This window comes from Vidua chalybeata, chromosome 25 (assembly GCF_026979565.1).
Source record: "Vidua chalybeata isolate OUT-0048 chromosome 25, bVidCha1 merged haplotype, whole genome shotgun sequence".
Lineage (NCBI taxonomy): Eukaryota > Metazoa > Chordata > Aves > Passeriformes > Viduidae > Vidua > Vidua chalybeata.
In genome coordinates, this window is record NC_071554.1 from 4,562,315 (window position 1) to 4,583,567 (window position 21,253).

The 21,253-nt window shown below is 46.6% G+C and overlaps 1 protein-coding gene and 1 non-coding gene across 2 annotated transcripts; both read right to left on the reverse strand.

Moving 5' to 3' along the window:
• Nucleotides 1–166: 166 nt before the first annotated feature.
• PPP1R8 (protein phosphatase 1 regulatory subunit 8) lies at nucleotides 167–19,748 on the reverse strand. Its single transcript, XM_053964336.1, has 7 exons — nucleotides 19,650–19,748; nucleotides 12,140–12,200; nucleotides 6,899–7,052; nucleotides 6,081–6,301; nucleotides 5,693–5,837; nucleotides 3,529–3,593; nucleotides 167–2,712 (listed from the first exon to the last, which is right to left on the reverse strand). The coding sequence occupies exons 1-7, from the start codon at nucleotides 19,703–19,705 to the stop codon at nucleotides 2,359–2,361; spliced, it is 1,056 nt and encodes a 351-aa protein (XP_053820311.1). The 5' UTR covers nucleotides 19,706–19,748; the 3' UTR covers nucleotides 167–2,358.
• Nucleotides 10,314–10,478, reverse strand: LOC128799997 (small Cajal body-specific RNA 1). Its single transcript, XR_008434897.1, has one exon. It is a non-coding gene; the product is annotated as a small Cajal body-specific RNA 1 (non-coding RNA).
• Nucleotides 19,749–21,253: the final 1,505 nt, after the last annotated feature.

Consider the following 21,253-nt stretch of genomic DNA (forward strand, 5'->3'; position numbering starts at 1 on the left):
AGGCAGCAGAGCAGGTCACAGCTGGGGCAGCTTTAGGAGCTGCAGCCCAAGGACAAGGCCTGCAGGGAGAAGGACATTTTGCCATGGCAGGATCCTCCCATGAGCCACAGCACAACAGGCTCAGCTGTAGCAGGGCAGACTGGAACAAACACACTACACTCTCCAACCTGGCAAAATCTGCATTTAATTTACAACATAGTAAAGGTTACAGGTAAAAAGCTCAACAGAAGTGTGAAAAGGCCTATTACATATTACACAAGTGTACAAATGTCTGTACAAAGCTCCTCGATGTTCCTGTCCCCTCATGGCCAGCTGTGGCCTCTAAGCTCTGAAATAATAAGAGCTGGTTCAGAGTCTGAGAGGAGAAGAGCTTTAAAAAAATGAGCAGTGAAGTTTCCTTGTCAAGAAAAATCTTGCAAAGAGCCACTTGCAAAAAAAAAAAAAAAAATCCCAAAAAACCCCCAACCCTCTTCCCCCCAAAATAAAACCCAAAAGAAAAAGAAGGAAAAACCTGCTCAACTTTTGTTTGTCCTGACTAGTCTCACTCTAAAGAGTTGCCTTCAGAAAGCAACTGGCTGGGAAATGAAAATCGTACAGGCCAGACTAAAGAGAGGAAGATTCTGTGTCATTGTGGGAGCACTGGGAAGCAGAACAAATGCCCAACAGCTGAATCATCAATGGCAACTTAAACACAGAGCAGCACAGCTGGATCATGGAGCAGGTGCTGAATCCACACAAGGAATAGTCTGAGCTGGATGTGATGGTGTGGGGAGGGAACAGAGCAGTCTCTAAAGCCATGGCTCTTGTGAGCTGGGCAGCTGCCTGCTGGCACCTCGGGGACTTGATAGAAGCAATCACTGCGGAGCAGAACTCACAGATTTTGGGGCATCTGTCTGAAACGGGTCTGGTGCATCCAGCATCCTATCTCACTGAACACAGCACTGATCCAGCACCATCCAGCACCCCAGCTCACTGAACACAGCACTGATCCAGCACCATCCAGCATCCAGCTCACTGAACACAGCACTGATCCAGCACCATCCAGCACCCCAGCTCACTGAACACAGCACTGAATCCAGCACCATCCAGCACCCCAGCACACTGAACACAGCACTGATCCAGCAACCTGGCACTACCTCCCCAAACAGCTGCAGTCCTGCACACAGTGAACAGCCAGGTACATGCTCTCATTTTGGTGCACGTTTCCTGGATCCCCCAAACAGCAAAGGAATGTGAACTGCATTAGAGTGTGTACAAAAATCCAGAGTAAACTTAAGAATAATAAAACTCTGGCCTTACCTTGCATAAAGTATAGCCACAATATATCTGAGTATGTGAATAATTTTCAAATCTAAACCCAAGGAAATAAAGGGCTTGAGCAACAACCCAAGTCCACTGAGAATTCCTATTCTGGCTCTCAGTAGCACTCAATTCTCACCTGCAGTTCCCAGCAGCCAAAATATTAGTGTGTGGGGAACACACCAGTCTTCCCAGCTTTTTGTCTTGATGAATCTCATATACTCTAAAGTTCCATTTGCAAATAAAAATGAAACTATTTAAGTGACAGGGGCCATCAAGTCTAAAAGAAACTCCACTGTGTTAACTTCACCCTGAGTTATCCAGGGGAGTCACCATGGCACAGTGCAGATGGTGCCTGATCCTGTCGGACACCCCGACCGTTTGCACCCTGTATCCATCCCACAGACCCCATTCTGCAGCACTGGAACAAAGCTAAGGAACCCACCTGCTTCCCTGCTTATCCATCTCAACTCATGGGATGATCTAGTGTTTTATGTGGAAATCAAAACGAGCTGTAGCTGAACTAATAGTAATAATAAAAAAGACAATGCCCCACATTGGTGGGGTTTTAAAATATAAAAAATAAAAGCTGACCTATATTCTGCAAGTTTTACAACTCCTTCCAATGGGATTCTTCAAGGCTTGGCCCCACAAACATTTCCTCTTGACAGAGCTGCCCTGCTGTGAGAATGTCCAGCAGGAGCAGTGTCACCACAGTGAGCCCAGCACTGAAATACACGGACCTGCAGGGTCATGTCATAAGTGACAATGAAATTGTGTGACTGCCCCTTTGACTTGTGGATCCAAACTCAGCACAGAGACCTCTGGGACAGTGGTGGCTAAGAAAAGGCTGTAGGGGTTTTGGTTCAAAAGGAGATGGGAGCTGTATTTTTTTTTTTTATAACAGACATATAAAAACATTTGAAGACAGATCTTTAAAGGATAGTTCACTCCTCCAATCTTGGTATTACATCTGTTAGGACACTGAAATTTTAAAAAGACGATACCGCACATGAAAAGTTTCTGGAGTTGGTAACTCCTACCCTCCCTCAGCCCAGCTCAGATCAGCAGGGACGGGGTCGGCTTCTTGCCCGGCCAGGCCTCCTTGGCGTATTTCTTCTTCTTGGGTTCATTCACAGCTTCAGGGTTGAAGACAGTGGGGTTTGGAGCGGGGTTCATGTTCACTGTGGAGGGCACAACTGGAGTCAAGTCCACATCGGGGGCGAGGTTGGGGTAGGGCATGGGCAGCCCCCCGATGAGCGCGGTGCCGTGGACGCTGTGGGACTGCGACCCCGCCTCATTGTGGGTGGGGGGCAGCCCCCCGTACAACCCTCCGCTGTAGGGGAAGCTCTGCATGCGCCGCGACGCTGACTCGTCCGTGGTCAGCGAGCCCGCGTTCTCCAGGCGCTTCTTCTGCAGACAGAAGGAGTTAAAGAATTAGTCACAATGCATGAAACCATCAACCTGTTTAAACTGGGTGCCAAGACCACTTCCCCCAAGAGATACCTAAATCTGCCACATACAAAGTGCCAACAGACCATGTCCCAGTCTTTGTCCTACAAGGTTTCCTCTGGGTTCCCTTGAAAACCACAACAACTCTTAGACGTGCACAATGCAGGAAGGGAGACAAAAGCTGACACTCAGATGTAACTCAGATGAAGTCTGAGCACCTCTTCACCTCCTTTACACTCCTGCCAGTCCTCATCCTGAACAAAGACCAAGTAGGTCACAGAATGTCCTGGGTTGGAACAGACCCACAAGGCTTCTTGAGTTTAACTCCTGGCCCTGTACATGATACCCCAAATCCCACCCTGTGCCTGAGAGCATTATAACACAAACCTTCCCTCCCCCACAGAAAGAAACTGCAACTTATAGATCACTTGGGTCATTTTTGCTCCTGATCACTGGAATCTTCTCCTGCAGTCTGGGTTTATGGAATATTATCCTTCTCCACATGATGTTATTTAGTCTATACCACCAACAAGTGAAATTGCTGTTAAACAATTGGCTTAGCTGCTCTGAAGTTGTGCAGATCTTTCTTTTTCCTTGCATATTCCAATTAAATGGAGCACTGGCAGCACACACATCTTGGAGCACAGACATGACTTCTGCTTAACAATGAAACACCACCCATGTGGGAGTACTCTGTTTCTAAGGTGCAATTCATAAATCATAAAGTGAATTCATCAATGTAATGTGCTAATGAGAAAGTTAGGAGTCACCCCGTACCTTAACAGGGACCACTGCTGTCTGTACCATGTTCCGGAAGCGCCCCACAGACGGGTCCACATCCTCTGCAAAGCAAGAACAGTGATGCCTTCAGAGAGCACAACCAGTGATGCCTTCAGAGAGCACAACCAGTGATGCCTTCAGAGAGCACAACCAGTGATGCTTTCAGAGAGCACAACCAGTGATGCTTTCAGAGAGCACAACCAGTGATGCTTTCAGAGAGCACAACCAGTGATGCCATCAGAGAGCACAACCAGTGATGCCATCAGAGAGCACAACCAGTGATGCCATCAGAGAGCACAACCAGTGATGCCTTCAGAGAGCACAACCAGTGATGCCATCAGAGAGCACAACCAGTGATGCCTTCAGAGAGCACAACCAGTGATGCCTTCAGAGAGCACAACCAGTGACGCCTTCAGAGAGCACAACCAGTGATGCTTTCAGAGAGCACAACCAGTGATGCCATCAGTGAGCACAACCAGTGATGCCATCAGTGAGCACAACCAGTGATGCCATCAGAGAGCACAACCAGTGATGCCTTCAGAGAGCACAACCAGTGATGCCTTCAGAGAGCACAACCAGTGATGCCTTCAGAGAGCACAACCAGTGATGCCTTCAGAGAGCACAACCAGTGATGCTTTCAGAGAGCACAACCAGTGATGCTTTCAGAGAGCACAACCAGTGATGCTTTCAGAGAGCACAACCAGTGATGCCTTCAGAGAGCACAACCAGTGATGCCTTCAGTGAGCACAACCAGTGATGCCTTCAGAGAGCACAACCAGTGATGCCTTCAGAGAGCACAACCAGTGATGCTTTCAGAGAGCACAACCAGTGATGCTTTCAGAGAGCACAACCAGTGATGCCTTCAGAGAGCACAACCAGTGATGCCTTCAGAGAGCACAACCAGTGATGCCTTCAGAGAGCACAACCAGTGATGCCTTCAGAGAGCACAACCAGTGATGCTTTCAGAGAGCACAACCAGTGATGCCTTCAGAGAGCACAACCAGTGATGCCTTCACAGAGAGCACAACCAGTGATGCCATCAGGGAGCACACAGAAAAAAACAACCTCTGTGGGGTAAAGGAATCTATATGAAAAGCTGTAACAGACCTTCTCCCAAAGCTAGCACTCCAGCAGCTCCCAGTTAGCAGAAGTGTGACCAAATAAAAGGAGGAAAATCCAGTGGCTTTGTCTCCATGTGGCTCATTAAGCATCCTGGCTTTCCCTCAAATGGAGAATAGGAGCAGCTGGATGAGTGGTTTGGGATCAGACAGGCTGGAGTTTGGGCTGAAAGCTGCTGCTGACAAGGCTCTGCATGTGCTAAAGGCACAGCAGCTGGTCCCTAAAGTCCTTGGGGGGCCTTGAAGCAGGAGTCAGAAGCAGTCAGTCTCTGAAAGTCTGGAAAAATTATCGTTTTTTTTGGGATGAGAATGATTGGTGTTTGCATTAGGATGTTCTGAGCACTGAACTGAGCACTGAATCACATTATAAACCAAAATGGTCACTCTGGGTGCCAAAGGATCCACCTCCACACTGTATTTCAAAATACCTGCTCATTAATTAGTTGCTCTTATTAACAGGAATATTATCCAAATAAAGGATGATTGATAAGAATGCTATTAATACAGAACAGCTAAGGGAGAAAAAAAAGACTAATTTGGAATTGGATACATCTTCAAATACATTGGTTTGAATGAGTTTTAGGGATGACTTGGTTCAGATGTGCAGAAAAGTAGCAAAAACCCTCTGAGCTTGAGACATCCCAGAGGCAACAGGTAAAAAAAAACATCAAAGGATAGGTGAAAAGCAAACAAGTTCTGTTCCCACTGAGATTCTAAAGAGGGCAAAAAATGTAAACCACCTTCCTCCTTTTGGACCCCTGACATTTCTCCAGTATCTGATAGAGTATTGAACAACGAAACTGAGTTTGATATCCTCATCCTGCTCAGAGCTTGCAGTTACTTTACAGGTAAAACAGAAGAAACAGAAAGAGGTCCCAGACTTCAGTGAGACATGCTGGCAGCTTCTGTGAAATAGCAGATCCCGAATATTGACTGCCAAATTTATCTTCTCCTTATCCATATGCACCCATAAGGAATCCCTATGAGCATACTAGAAGGAGGTCCTGAAGGGCATCAGCTGAGGATTAAAGCAAACTCCTTACCCGGATTGATGATCTCATCATCATCACTGAACGTCACTCTGGAGTTCTTCCGTTTTCGCTTTGGCCTCTGGATGTCCAAGTTTCCTTCCTCAATGGTCAGTGTGGAGATCCTTTTGTTGTGGGCTGTATTAAACTCTGTCAGATTCTAACAGCAAATTTAGAAATGAAAGAGTTTAAGCAACTAGTGTATGAAGTCTGATTTAATCACATGACTGTGCACGTCAGAAGACCACAGGACATTGTTTAGTTTCAACCTCCCTGTTAGATTTATGGACCTGATGATCTTAAAAGGTCTTTTCCAACCTAAATGATTCCATGACTAAACAAATGAGCAGGGAATGCTGTCCTTGCTGGAAATGCCATCAAGGCAGTGTGCCATCATACTCACATCCAGTTCTGTCTCCTCCTCTGGCAGTCCCAGCAAACCCTTCAGCTCCTCATCCTCACCACCCATCTTCTCGTCCCCTTTCACTGCTGAGGGCAGCGTCTGCGGCTTCTCTCGCAGAGTGTACGCCCGGGTGGAGGCTCCGAAGGAAACCGTGGAGTCAATGGGGATCTGCTGGGGCTTGTGAGCTTCCAAACGGATATGGCCCAAGAACGTGCCATGTGCTGAGGACATCAAAATGCAAAATAGTCTGTTGAGTTTGGGATCATGGTATTCCAGTTCAAGTTTGAGAATCTCAGAAACTGTAACAATTGTTCCAAGGTACAAGGCACTGAGGTACTGCTGAAAACATCAGCTATGTAGACCTACCATCTCACAAACTGAGGTAACACACACCAGAAGTCCTCAAAAAATTACTGGAAATAAACTACAAAACACCTTTTACTTTCTGTATTCTTGTAGGTCCCAATGTACTGTCTGGACAGTGCAAAAAAACACCTGACAGGTTTCAGACCTTGGGAAATCACCCTCAGAAGACAAGGCTTCACTAAAATTGTGACAAGAAGGTCAAGTCACTTTCCTCCTCTCTTCTGGCCTTTTACAAGTTAGAAATGTTTGAAACACCCAGTGAGGCAGCTGTAGGCTGCCTGGAGCAAACACTCCTTTGACCTAACCCTTGTCTTTCCTTACAATGCAAATTCAAATTATATCTATTTGCCCACAGTGCAGACAACAATGGAAAAGGAAAAAGTGTCTCAGATTCAGAATGTTTAAGCACTGAAGTATAGCTCTTCTGTCTGGTTAAATGCCACACTACTTACTGCTGTTCAGATCTATGAGGAAAACCCTCTTGAGATGTTTGTGATAGACCAAGGCAGCATGGACCCGAGAGCAAGACTGGTGGTCAATGGTAAAATCACACAGATCAGGGTTTCTCCCAAAGAGATAGTATTTCTTCTCATCAATGATGAGTTTCTGAGGTAGAATATCAAACAGAGAAGCATATTAGACACCTAGAATCTTTAGGATCTTCCTGAAAAGAATTCAAGAACATGAATAAATAGAGCAAATTCAAGGCAAAGCATCAACAGCTCATCGTATTTCAGTTTAGTCTGGCACTGTTAAATACATAAACTCAAGTCTGCTCTTTATGAAATTAGAACAGCTGAATATGGGAGAGTACCAGTTATTCCCTTCTTTACCAGCCAACAGTGGACATTCTGGGAAGGACAGTCACTCTTCAAAGCATTAGACTACCTCATACAGGAGATTTTCTCTGACATCTGCTCCCAGAGATTTGAACACATTCCTTGATGGATGACTTCAGGCTTTGTCTAAGACAGGAACTCGTGCTTGGTGTTCTCCAGTCTGATACAGGACATCAAAATTATACTTCTGTACAGAAATGGACCTACAGGAGATTTCAGACCTCTGGTATAAAGGGACAAAACTATACTGAGTATGGGTGTGATCTGAATCCATATTAGTTTATTCAAGTAAACCATTATTTTCAGGTATTTCTTCTTTATTGATCCTAGTTCTAGTATCTTTAAAAAAATATCTTACAACTCTTAATATCAGTTCCATAAACATCTTTATGAAGTGAGGCACATGTTGACAAAGTCCTACAGTATTCAAGTGACCAGACTGTGCTGTTAAAGGAACTCCTTGCACCTGAATGCTGCAATACTGAGCAGCATGTGCAGAACCTTCTCACTGCATCCCAAGAACTTCATCTAATCTGTACTTTCCTGCTCCAGCTGCACAAACCAAAGGCTGGCTGCACATTACATATCTGTTAACAGGTTTCTCCTGCTTTCTGAAACATTTTCCAAAGCCCACGTTTCAATAACATCATCCACTGAAAAAACCCACATCTTGGTGCAGGAGAACACTGCTTTCAAGAGGTGGTCTGAGGTGAACTAACATTCTGCCTGCTTGAGCACCTGGATTTCTCCCCCTGCCTCCCTGCATTCTCAGCTATTCAGTCCTCTCCTTGATCCCACTGCCACGTGTCTGAGCAAAGGTTTTGGCTTGCAAAGCCTTTTTTCCTCTGTGTTCATCTTCCCCCATTTGGGTGGGCTGGATCAGTCTGCCTTTGCACGTCCCAGCAGCTCCACGGAAGCAGTGGATTCCAGGCACGGGGTGGGTGATGCCAAGGATCTCCCTCTCTGGCAGCAGCATTCCAGCCAAGCAGGTGTCTGCTCCTCCCTTGGCCAGTACACACCAGTTACAGCTCAGCTCCAACCAGCCAGTGTGTGGCCAGGCCCAGGGGCCTGGGCTGGGGGTTTCCTGAGCTGTCAGATGACACAAGGAGCACCCACACAGTCACTCGCTCTGGGGCACCACCAAGTCATACAGAAAATAAGGAGACAGACTGGAACAAGATACAGTATTTAGACTCCCCTGCCTTATCTGTGAGGAGAAAAATCCCATCATGGACCTCAGCTTCTACTGCAGATCACCTTGCCAATCACATCTATTCACCTACCTACCAACTATGGTTTTACCACTGCTACAGTCACATGTCACTTCCCCACTGTTTTTTTTTTTTTCTGATTTTTCCCCCATACACATGCTGTATATTTTCCAGGTTGGATTTTCCAGTGTTCTACTGAGTATCTGTCAGCCCCCATGCTGCAAGTTCTCATCATCTGGCATTCAGTAATAAGCATTTATTTCTGCATGTTTAAAAGAATTAAATGAACAACCCGACTCCACACTTGTATGTATCATGACAATTTTATGATTGATTGGTCCCTTAGATAATACTCTGTTAAATGCCTTATTCCCCCCCAACCCAAGGTATACAATTAAAGCATCAATTCATGACAGCAACTGCTTTGTGAAATCTACTGACTAACATATTTTGGCCTGCCATCTTAAAAAAAAGAGCTTTTAGGTGATCAAGGTGTGCATATTTATCAGCTCTAACACCCACTACTAAACCAAATAACTTCTAATCCTCTGGCCAGTTTCAACCAGCACTACAAGATTATTAAATTTCTAGCAATTCTGTAGAAACAAACAGCTAGATAGAATGATAACTCCATCAATCCCCTCAGTGATACAGAGGCTGGCAGAAAATCCCAAAGAGTGCCAATACTTAGATTTCAACCCCCAAAAAATCTCTGTGAGTCTACATCTCATTTATTAAGGCAGCAATGACAGCTCAATTGGCAATTCACGTGTAAGTACATGGTCCATTGACAGATGAAGTGCAAATGCAAAATGCAAGTGATTTTCCTCCAAATGAGAGATGTAAAACATGCAGGTGTCTCCTCTGAATTGGTTTGTCTGGTGCAGAGCAATGCATCTCAAAGCCTCAGAATATTCAGATTAAAACCATGAGAAACCACTATATTGAGTTTATTGGGTTCTGCTCTCCCCTGGCCACTTTATCATCACTTTAAGTGTCTTCACAAACGCTGGTTTTCACAAGACCTCCAAAGTTAACCAGAAAGTATAAGCCACAGATGAAGAGTATGTAGTCTCCTCAATCCTTTCTGCTTGAATTTTATTTCATTTTTTAATCCCACCTGTAAACAGACCCCTCCACTTCCTCCCTGAATGCTCTACACGTCAGTGTGCCTTTGTGAGGCTTTCCCTTGCAATTCTTGACCATAATTTCATGTGTCTTACTGATATTTTCCCTTAAGATTAGAGTTGTTTCATCCAGATATTGATCCAAGAACACCATAGCTGTTTGTTACATCACATCTTTTGAGGAACCCTGGTTAGGTTTTCTCGGGATTTAATTTCCCAGCATTAGATTTATATCCCATATTCTGCAGTTCCTTACTCATTTGGTTTAGCACTCTGACTCTTCCCATGCTCAACACCTTTGCCCTAGTGAATCCTATGATTCCACACTGTAAAAAAAAGATGAGTATTTATTGCAAATTTGAAAGTAAGTCTTATATAAACACAGCTCTGATACCAAGTGGAAGCTCACTTATTCCTCCACAAACACTGATCAGCTCTGCAAGCAGTTACCTCACAATTTCAGTTACCATAAAAACTGATCAAACCATTTCTCATTCTTGCCCACAGCTGAAACCAAAAGCGTCCTCTAAGTTTTCATTTGCACCTGTTACACACAAACAATACTGCCCTGACTGGGCAGCACTTCCAAGAGATTTTGCAAAGACACAAATTCATGGAAGTTACTGCAACAAATCATCAACAGAGAAGACAATTTTACTGCCTCTAATTCAAGACAATGTTTCCAAAATGTTCTGTGCCTCTGAGCTATAACCCAGTGTCTTCCTTCACACACTGAGCTTAAACACTGCATGGCTTGTTTTGCTGTTGCACTTTGCAGACCCAGCGATCACAGGGTGATCCTCAGGCCTCTGCACGAGGCTGGGACACCGATGGCTCGGTTAGTATCAAGTGCTCAATAAGCCACAGGATTTTACAATGGTCTTCCTTGGTTACTGCTGGCTACCAGAAAAGACAAAACTGAAAACTCTCTGCCACCTGTATTGAACAGGGGAACACAAGGATCACATCCAAGTGCTGCTTGCCTCGGCGCTACGGGATCTTGCAAGAATCTTTAAATTAATGAAACTTGTTGGCAGTGGTACCTAAGAGCAGCAGTTTTTCCTTCTAGGCAGAGGAGGAGCTGAGGAAAACATGTGAGGGAAAAAAACATGGTGGCACCAAGGGCAGTGGAGAAGGAGGGGGAGGAGGTGCTCCAGGTGCCAGAGCTGAGATTCCTCTGCAGGCTGTGGTGAGGACTATCGTGAAAAAGCTGTGTCCCTGTAATCCATGAATTCCTGGGGGAGGCAGAGATCCTCCCACAGCCCATGGGGATCCATGGGGGATGCAGAGATCCACCCACAGCCTGTAGGGATCCACGGAGGATGAAGAGATCCACCCACAGTCCATGGGAAAAGGGCTCACACTGGAGCAGGTGGATGCCAGAGAAAGCTGTGATCCAGTGGAGACCCGAACAGAGAGAGGGTCTTTTGCTTCCAAACTAGAGCAGCCCAGCCTTAAAAGACTGTACCCCATGGATGAGAGACCCATGCCACAGTAGTTTTGGGAAGACTGTTTGCCTGTGGGAGGGACCCTATGGCACAGCAGAGAAAAGACTCCTCTCCCTGAGCAAACAGAAGATGCCAAGTCATGAACTGACCAAACCCCCCACACCTCCACCAAACCTCCCTGCACTGTTGGTGGGAAAGAGGCAGGGGCTGGGGGGAAAACAAGGTGTTGTAAAGGCTTATTTTACTTCTTTTTAGCTTCCTCTGACTCTCTTAATAATACATTTACTTTATACCTTTGAATTTGAACCTGTTTTGCCCTTAAGAGCGTTTTTTTCTCCCAATCCTTATTTTGACTCATGAGCCCTTCGCTAATTTTTTCCCTCTCCCCTGCCCAACTGTAGCAGGAGAGGATAACTGAATGACTTGTGGGTGCCTGGCATTTGGCCAGTGTCAAACCACTACACCCAGAAACATTTCTGTTTCAGTCAGCTTCAAGTTAGGAGTCTCTCCACAGCTGAAATACATTCACTGGTTTGGGCTCTTTCTGTCAACAGTGGTAAAGTGACTTTTCTTTATTTATTACTTTCAGTGTGATATAAGATAAAATATGAAATAGAGAATGAGGTGGTGCTGTAATAAAAATAACTTGCAGTATCTGTGCTGATCACAACACTGTTCACAGATCCTCAATGTGGGAGGAAAAATCAAATCAAAGTGTATTTCATACTGTAGGACAGAGCAGCACTCTTGCAAAATACAGGATGCCTGGTTAATGTGACTGTAATGCAAAATAAAAAAATTAACTGACCAGACAGGTTTCTCAAACAAGCAGTACAAAGGGAAGAGGTTTGACTGATGGAAGCTCTGCATGGCACGAGGCTGCCTTGCACAGGCAAGGGAAAAGTCACTTCATTCATTGTTTCAGAGGAAAAAAAAAGTGATTTGAAGATAATGAATACATGAGAGAAAGGAAATACTTATGAATAAGTGTGGAAAATGATGGGGAATGTTCTGCTGCTGGTGCCTATGTACATGATACACCAAATCCATCAGACTCTAATTCCATACCTCAATGAGTTTGTCTCCTTTGACTACATCCAGATGTAAGCCAGGTGGTGGTTTCCCTGCCCTGGAAAATAAAGGAAAAATATAGTATCAAAACACTTAATAAATATTTTATTAGTATTAGAGCTGCTTGAGCTATAGACCAAACCTACACCAATGTAAGCAGAAGTATTTTGGGAAAAATATGAAAATCCCATAATTTTCTTTTCCTCCCTGCAGATTCCTTCTGACAACACATAAACTAAGATTTTTTTATGGTAAGAGTGAAGGTAACAGGACATGAAGCATCTCAAGCTTTACCTCTCCAGGTGAAAACCATCTGATTTACACAATAAACAGAGCAAGTCCTGAGAGCACATAGCATGAGGCAGGAAGAGACCAACAACTAGAGATGGGGACAGGCTGGGACTGTTTGCTGAAAAGCTGTTTTCTCATGTCACCCTCAAAATAGCACATCTCTACCCTTGGCTGCTGAGAGGAACAGAAACTTCTACCACCTTTCCCCTCTAGGATGGTGATGGCAAAAACCTCAAAGGGGCTCTGCACACACCTGTAGTAGTATAGAAGAGCTGGCCAATAGCCAGTGTTCCTCCACACTCACCTGTGATCACAACACAGGCACACAGTCCTAGAGGGACCCCTGCCCTCTGGCAGCACAGTCCTCCCCCACCACATTCCACACAAACAGCAGCCCAGCTCCCCCAGCCCCACTGCTCCTGCTCACCTCCTGTGGAGCAGATTCACCTGTCAGCAGCCTGGGCAGAGGGAGCACACAGGGACTCAGCACATCACAGCAGGACAAGGCCAGCACAGGGGTGAACTCACAGGGGCAGCAGGAACATATTGGAACCTACAGTGCTCAAAGCCAGGACCCTGCTGTGCCACCTGCACCACAGAGGATCCCCCAGCTCTTGGCACAAAGGATCTTTTTCTGCTCAGATATCTCAGAATCTGCATCTCTAGTACTTCCTCACAGGTTACATCTCTGCTGCTCGTCTCTAAAGCTGGACCAGCTTTCCAGGCAGCAGCAGTGACCTAGTTCTTGGCTGCACTGCTGCCCTGCTAAGGAACTCTGCAGAGATAATGTTCCCATTCTGCTCAGTGCATGGAGCCAGCCCAGGAACAGTGACAATGGGCAGCAATGCTCTCAGGGTGGCTGCAGAAGAAAGAAAGGTCACTGATAGCTGAAGTTGTTTGAAGAGGTTAAATACAGATGTTAATGTTTCTGGGGTGTGCCTTACATTTATTGGTTTCTTCTGTGTTGCAAGGTCAGCTCCCCTCAATAATTTCATGTAAGAACACAGTCTCCTGTTATTTCTACTTCATTTCTTTCCCAAGCATTTTCCTTTCTTGTTTCCAAGCCATTACACCATCCTGCCCACATCTCTCTGGCCCTTTCTCAATTGACCACTTGGGACTTTCACAAGTTTTCTTGTCAGGCCCTTCTCAAAGACTGTGGATGTACCCACCCTAACAAGTACATGGTTAATACTGACTCCTACTGTTTCGGATGAAAAAACAGCAGCAGCAAAAGCAGAGGATGCTAAACTCCAGCACAATCTGCTGAAGTGGTGACTTCACCTCTGAAATGGGATTATGGTGATGTGGGGGACAGACCACCAAGCAGAAATGCTCCCAAAGGTGGGACACAGTCTGTGTGATGAGCTGAAGTTCCTCCAGCACAGCCAAGGAAGCTCCTCCTCTTAAGGAAAAGCTGCTCAAGCAGCTTACAGCCAGGCTACATCTGAGCACTGTCACCTCTTGTGCTCCCTGCAGATCTCAGTGCTCAATTTTCACTGAAACACAGGTTCCCTTCATGGATTCCTGTCCACTTAGTATTCCCTCTTTCTGCCCCTGAGCACTGGAAAACTTGTTTTCCCCCCTTCCTGTGAAATTGCCAAGTTCTGGTTACTCTGCAACCCAACTTTTGGTAATTTTCACACACCAGTCTTACTCTGATCCAACAACAGCTACTTCCCCATTTTTTTTTCTTTCCAAATAGGTCAACCTTTCAACAAATTTGTTCTACAAGTCTACTTCTTACTTTTCTTTTCCTGTCCAGTGATCTCTTCCTGGATACTCAATGGTCCGCCTGTCCTAACACATTTTAGCAACTTCCTCCCTGTACCTGTCAGGTCACAGAAGAGCCCTCAAGAGCTCCAGCACAGTTGAATCCTCTCTCATGGTCTTCTTCTTTTGCTATATACCAGCTCTTCTTTTTCACTGCCCCCTCTACTTTTAGTTTCACCCTTGCTCTTATTTTTACTCTGCCTCTACCCTCAACTTTATTTCCAACAGATAAACCAAGCCCAGCAGTATTACAAGGCAGTGCCTTCAGCTATGAATTAAAGTGCTAGAAAAATCTACCTATTCTCTGGCTTCTTTTGGACTGTAGGGAATCCTTTGTAGGCAGCATTTCTCCATCTACCTATTCCTGTAAAACACTGAACACAGGAAGGTTGTAAATACTGATTATGATACCATGAAAACAAATTCACAGAAATAATTTCTGATAGAAAAGTCCTTTGGAACATTTTAAGTCAATGTCACAGTTCAGGCTGCCCAAGTTAGATACCTGAAAAGCCTTTTAATGAAAAAAGGAGAAAGATTTTTCAGTATTATATTCAAAACCAATTAGCTCCAGAGTCACCAAAGATCAGAAGTAACGCCTGGATTTGGAAGTATCAGTCACCCTTCACATGCTCTGCCCCACCAGACCTCTCACCTCATGGATCAAGGAGTAAAATATGACAGGAAATCTTTTGCAAAAATCTCCTAGAATAAAGTTTGTTAGAAAGCTGGCCTTATGCTGTTACAGGAGAGCAGTTTTTTTCCCATTTTATGTCCAATGTTAAAAAAGTCCTTTTCCACTAAACTAATTCCACTATGTGCTAAAGTATCCACTAAACGAATTTTCCTGCACTGTTCTGAAGGATGAAGAATGACTTGAGGTCAGCAGATTGTCCCCTCTACAGAACACAAAGAGCCCATAGCACTGCCCCAAGGCCAACGCTCTCCTATCACACCTTGGCTCCAGCACAAGAGCTTGTGTTTGAAAATGAGAAGCTGTTTCTTCTGGACCTTCCAGATGGTGCGTCACAGTCCCCAGTGCCTCCCCAGGGCAGCATCCTGCAAGTGACCTGAAAATAGCACCTGCAAATGCACTGACTGTGGTGGTCACGAGTTGAGTTAGTTTGACTGAGACCCAGGATGCTCTGACTGCCTCCTGAATCCTGAAACTCCTGGGGGGGATGTAAAACCTCCAGAGAATTAACAGAGCTGATTGGCAAGGAGAACAGGAGCATTCCCAGCTTGGGATTTCCCACGGCAGCTGCACACATGGATTTGCTGGCCTTACAGAAGGCATCAACCGCTTACAATGATCAGCAGTTAAATATTTACAAGGGATACCACTGAACAAAACCAGGCTCCAGCAGAGGTTTTTAAAAGATTTAAATACCTACAAGCAAAGAAATCTTTCTTCTGTACTAGAAACAGAAAATTGTGTTTCCTTGCTTTCTCCACCTCATGCACCACAGACCAAGCTATGTTTCTTTAACAAAGATAAAGCATTTTGGAAAAGAAGGACAAGGCCATTAACACTTTGGAATGTGCCAAGTAAAAGAACTGATGTTTTCCAAATCAGGATCTCTTCCACAGTGCAGATTCAATGCTGACACGCCAGCAGGGTTATAATATCTATATCCAGCTGAAACTCAGCAGCCTGACTGATCTAAGTCACTACAAGAAATTTGGAATTATTGTTATTAAGGACATAGATAGGACAGCCATAATTCTATTGTGTTCGTTTAAAATTAGGTCAATTATTTGGGTTTCTAAACGTGGACTCAGAACCTAAATTTAGCCACTTCCTAAAATCCTGGCCTCTTTGACTCATGTACACACCTTCATGTCCAACTTCAAGGACAGGGTGGAATATGCAGAACTTTGGAGCTCATACTCTCCAGAAATCTGTGTAAAAGCATCACCAGGAATAGCCAGTTATTGGCCAAAGAAACTAAAGAGAAACAATTGCTGCTTTCAAACAACCTATTTCTAATGTATATCCATTCCAGGACAAACCTGGCATCCCCACTACTGATGTGTCAAAGGGAGTAAGAGAAGAGTCACAATTCCAAATACAAGTTACACTAGGACAAAAGGACAGGCAGGCAATATCCACTAAACATCTGATGGTCACTTCAAAAGTATACACCAGATAACCTGTACCTCAGAGAAATCACTTTTACTGCCTAAAGCCAGCTCAGAAGGTTTGCAAAATTCTTAATCAAACTAAGATGTCTAATTGCTATCTAAAGACATTTTCTGATCTCATGGAATAGCTAAATTTTAATCTACAGGAAGTACTGGCACCCTCTTTATGCCAACTGTAAATGCACAGCCCAAATCTTGGCTAACATGTACAGAGGAGTTACAGTACATGCATAAACATGTTCTGGCGTCAGCAAATACTATTCAGGTTGCAACCACTGTTTTTCATCTGTCTTAAGTTTAGTTGCTGGAAACAGAAGGAAAGAAAGAACAAATATTGTATGATTATGAACAAGTACCCTATAACAGCACAAAAACTAAATCAAAGCCACAAATTGGATGAAAACTGGGAATTTCAGTGCTGAAGTCTTTTCTGGAAATGGGGTACTCAGATACTATCCAAATTATGGAAGAAGAGGTAAAATGATAGAGGCAAACCTCAACAGCATGGGCAACAACTTAAAGGCAAGGAAAAAAACAACTCCTTTTGATTATATCTAAGGTGCATTTCTCATATGATTGGTGTTCACAGGCCCCAGCCAGCTTTCTTTAGAAGCAGGAAAAGAAACATTTTGGTAAAGACTGTGATTTTGTTTTTAATAGAGGCTGAGGAGACTGAAGATAATTCACTACAGAAGAATCTGCTTCTGACTGTGAAGACTCTCTGCAACTCCATGCTTTTGGTCACCCAAAGCTCTTGGAATGAAGCCCTACAATGCTGCCTTCACAGGAGACTTTTTGGTGATTGTGTGAGACCAGGCTTCCTGCAGGGTACCTTTATATCCTCTTAAATCAGAGCTTTGAATAACACCACTATTGATCCAAGCCTGCTCCTGAAAACCACCTCCAGCCTGGAGAATCCTACCTGGGAAAGGCCCAGACTGATTCCACATCCTATCTGTGCACTCTTTGGTTGGCTCTGAAAAGAGCAAATACTTAAAAACCATGAGCTGGAAGCTGCAGCTCAGCAAATACCAGCAGAAGGCATCCAGAGCTTTAGCATGAAATATACTCTACTTGTTTTGCAGAACAGAAAAATAACCAGAAATAAATAAATCCACCTGGTGGGAGAGCTCCTCACTTCCACCAAGGGATGAGGCCATGGTTATCACCAGCCAGCATCACCCAACACTCCCCATTTTGGGTTCACTGTTCAGAACACAAACACTGTGACTGGAAGCTCTCCAGACTGGCTTCCTGTTAGCTCACTTTTTTATTTTTCCTCTTATGAAACACCTTTTGGGTTTCAAAAGCAGCATTAAGGAAAAACACAAAGCTTTCGTGGTGTTAGCTGCCATGTCTGCACGTGCCAACTGGACAAGATGAAATTGTCTCAGGCACTCCTTTACTTCACAGCTACAAACAGACAAATTGCCCAGCTGGCTCCCTAAAACTGTTACAATGTGCAAACATACAACAGAGTCCAAGAGAAAATAAAAAGTTTCCTTACAACGTACAAGGACAGAGTCCAGACAGGAACTTTGCTGTACCCAAGAACTATTTTGGAATATTATTGTAAAAGGACATTCAGGTTGCAGTAAGCGAATTACAAAAAAAATCTTAAAAATGTGAGAAAAGGACCTGGCACCCAAACATGCCCCCCTGACCCCTGGGTTTGGATCATCTCCCAGATCCCACCTCATTTCTCATCCAGCACAACAGACTGTGCTTCAGAACCAAACCAGGGCAGGAAAACGGGGAAACTCTCTCTGTCAGACCCTGCCCTGCTGCAGATAAGACACAAAACAGATACCTGAAGAGGCCCTCACAGTTACAGGTGTTACAGTTCTCTCCTCCAGATGGGATTTGTTTAGGAATTCTTCTGCAATAGCATGCAAGCCACTGAGACTGAGCATTTTACAAGCTGTGTTTCCCCAGCTCCTCCATCTACAGCTTTCAAAAGTACAAGTCATTCCAATTCATATGGAATATAATGCATATTGTGATCACTGTTGTATAAAAACACTATGAAAAAAAATGGATGATATTTCAAATTTCAAGCTGAATATCTAGAATAATCTTTGGCTTTATCTGGTTATTGTGTTATTATCTTATGGAACACCATCCTGTCTCATGTAGAAGATAATTATTGTGTATGTTCAGCACAAATAAGACACTAAAATACATGAGGAATTCTCTTCTGTGAGAAGCTTAAATGGCTTTACCAACTAAAGCAGGCACTAAAACTAACCAACTAAAGCAGGTCTAAATGACAACACGTTCATGCACTGAGCACTGTCACAAAGCACTGAGAGGTACAACACAGCTGGGTGAGCAGGGACAGGCAGGGCTCTGCAGGGACAGGCAGGGCTGGGCCACACAACTCCAGCTCTCAGGTGGGGTGGGGTGCTTGTGCGATTTAAAATACCCTGGCACCCATCCCAGTGCTGTGACACCCATCCCAGTGCCCCGGTATCATCCCAGTGCTGTGACACCCATCCCAGTGCTCCAGTACCATCCCAGTGTCCCGGTACCATCCCAGTGCTCCCGTGCCCATCCCAGTGCTCCCGGTACCATCCCAGTGCCCCGGTACCATCCCAGTGCTGTGACACCCATCCCAGTGCCCCGGTACCATCCCAGTGCCCCGGTACCATCCCAGTGCTCCCGTGCCCATCCCAGTGTCCCGGTACCATCCCAGTGCTCCAGTACCATCCCAGTGCTCCCGTGCCCATCCCAGTGCTCCCGGTACCATCCCAGTGCCCCGGTACCATCCCAGTGCTCCCGTGCCCATCCCAGTGCCCCGGTACCCAAAGAAGGCAGGAGAGCCAAGATTTCTTCAGCGATGACCAAAGCACAGAACAAATGAACAAGGGTACCCTGATGCCAAGCTCTGCTCCCGACAGGAGGGTGAGGCAGGACATTTTCAGGGATCCCTTCCAACGCGGCTTTCCCACCTCTAACCCAGCCCAAGGCATGGTCGCGCTGTTTCTCCTCCAGCACTCCGCTCAGCCCTGACTTCCGAACTCAAGCTAATAAAAACCCCAGCCGAGTTTCAAGCTGACAGATTTCCCGTACCGGACACATCCCCTGAGCAGGATATTTAATTCCTACCACACCACGGATTCTGTCTGAGCTCTGAGGAAAAACCTCGGCACCCCAGGGAGGGCCCGGGCCCCCCGCGGCGCTGTCGATGGCGGCACCCGCGGGCCGCGCCCGGACCCCACCGGCCCGGCCAGCACTCTGCGGCCCCGGGGAGCGCAGCCCCGCGCCCCTCAGGCCCCTCGGCCCCGCCGCCGCTCACCAGCTCGGGCACTCGAACAGGGACCCGCCGCCCGCCGGCGCCGCGCCCGCCGCCATCTTGGCTCTGCCCCATTCAGCCGCCGCGGGGCACCATGGGAGGCGCGGATCGGCGCGCGGCGATCCCGGCGTGCCCCGCGCGGCGCCGGCGGGGCTGGGCGGGGCCTAGCGGTGCCCCGCCCCCTGAGGGCTGACCCCGCCCCCGCCCGGCTCCGGCACGGGAGCTGCGGGCAGCGCCGGTACCGAGCCTGGGACGGGAACAACCCCGGTACCGAGCCCGGGACAGCGCCGGTACCGAGCCTGGGACGGGAACAACCCCGGTACCGAGCCCGGGACAGCGCCGGTACCGAGCCTGGGACGGGAACAACCCCGGTACCGAGCCCGGGACAGCGCCGGTACCGAGCCTGGGACGGGAACAACCCCGGTACCGAGCCCGGGACAGCGCCGGTACCGAGCCTGGGACGGGAACAACCCCGGTACCGAGCCCGGGACAGCGCCGGTACCGAGCCTGGGACGGGAACAACCCCGGTACCGAGCCCGGGACAGCGCCGGTACCGAGCCTGGGACGGGAACAACCCCGGTACCGAGCCCGGGACAGCGCCGGTACCGACCCTGGGACGGGGAACAGCCCCGGTACCGAGCCTGGAACGCGGGGACAGCGCCTCTGTCTGAGCAGAACCCAGGGCACGGCCCGGTAGGAGCACACCGGTGAAAAGCCGCCTCTGTCCCGCGTGGCCCCGGCCCCGCAGCTGCCCCAGGGCTGTGCTCGGGGCCCGCAGGCACAGCCACGCTCGCTCCCCGGCTCTCACGGCCAGCCAGGCTCCTCGGAACGCTTCCCGAAACTCCCGGAGGGGTCGAACACACACCCGAGAGCCAGACACTACAGCAACAGCCACGGGAATTTCCACTTTTCAAGACGGTGGCTTTTAAAGCTCGAGAACATTTGACAAGAGTGTTAAAAACACCAGTTCTACTGCCAGGAACAACCGAGAGGTACAGCACAGCTGGGTGAGCAGGGGCAGCCCGGGCTCTGCAGGGACAGGCAGGGCTGGACCACAGAACTGCAGCTCTCACATGCAATCTCCCTTCTCTGTGTAGAGAGGAGAAAGGAGTCAAGCAGTTACAGAAACCCTGAGCTCAGCACCCTGTACCCTCAATTCCAGTTTCCAGAGGACTAAAACAGGCTAGGAGAAGGATGGAGCCTACAATTAACACTCATGTTTAGGTCTGGTGACCTAAACAAACAAACAAAAGCTAAGTGCTTTTGTTCTTGTGTGGCAGTGTGACACCCAAAGGACTCTGCCTGGCAGCAGGCATGCACAAATCAGTATCTCCTACCATTTCCAAGGAAAACTTTAAAAAAAACGAGCAGAGCAACACGAAGGCCCCTTACTTTCAAACAGATTTTATAGTACAAGCTCACCAATGGCTCCAAGTTCTAGCAAAAGGCAAACAGAGCTGACCCAATGCTGCTGAGGTATGAGATTCATTTTTCTGGGATCAGCTGTTGTACAGGACTCTGCACAGAAGTATTGTGTATGTCCTTGTGAAATGAATTTTGTGACTTCAGGGAGTTTCATTTTGAAAAATCAGGGACCACAGAACTAA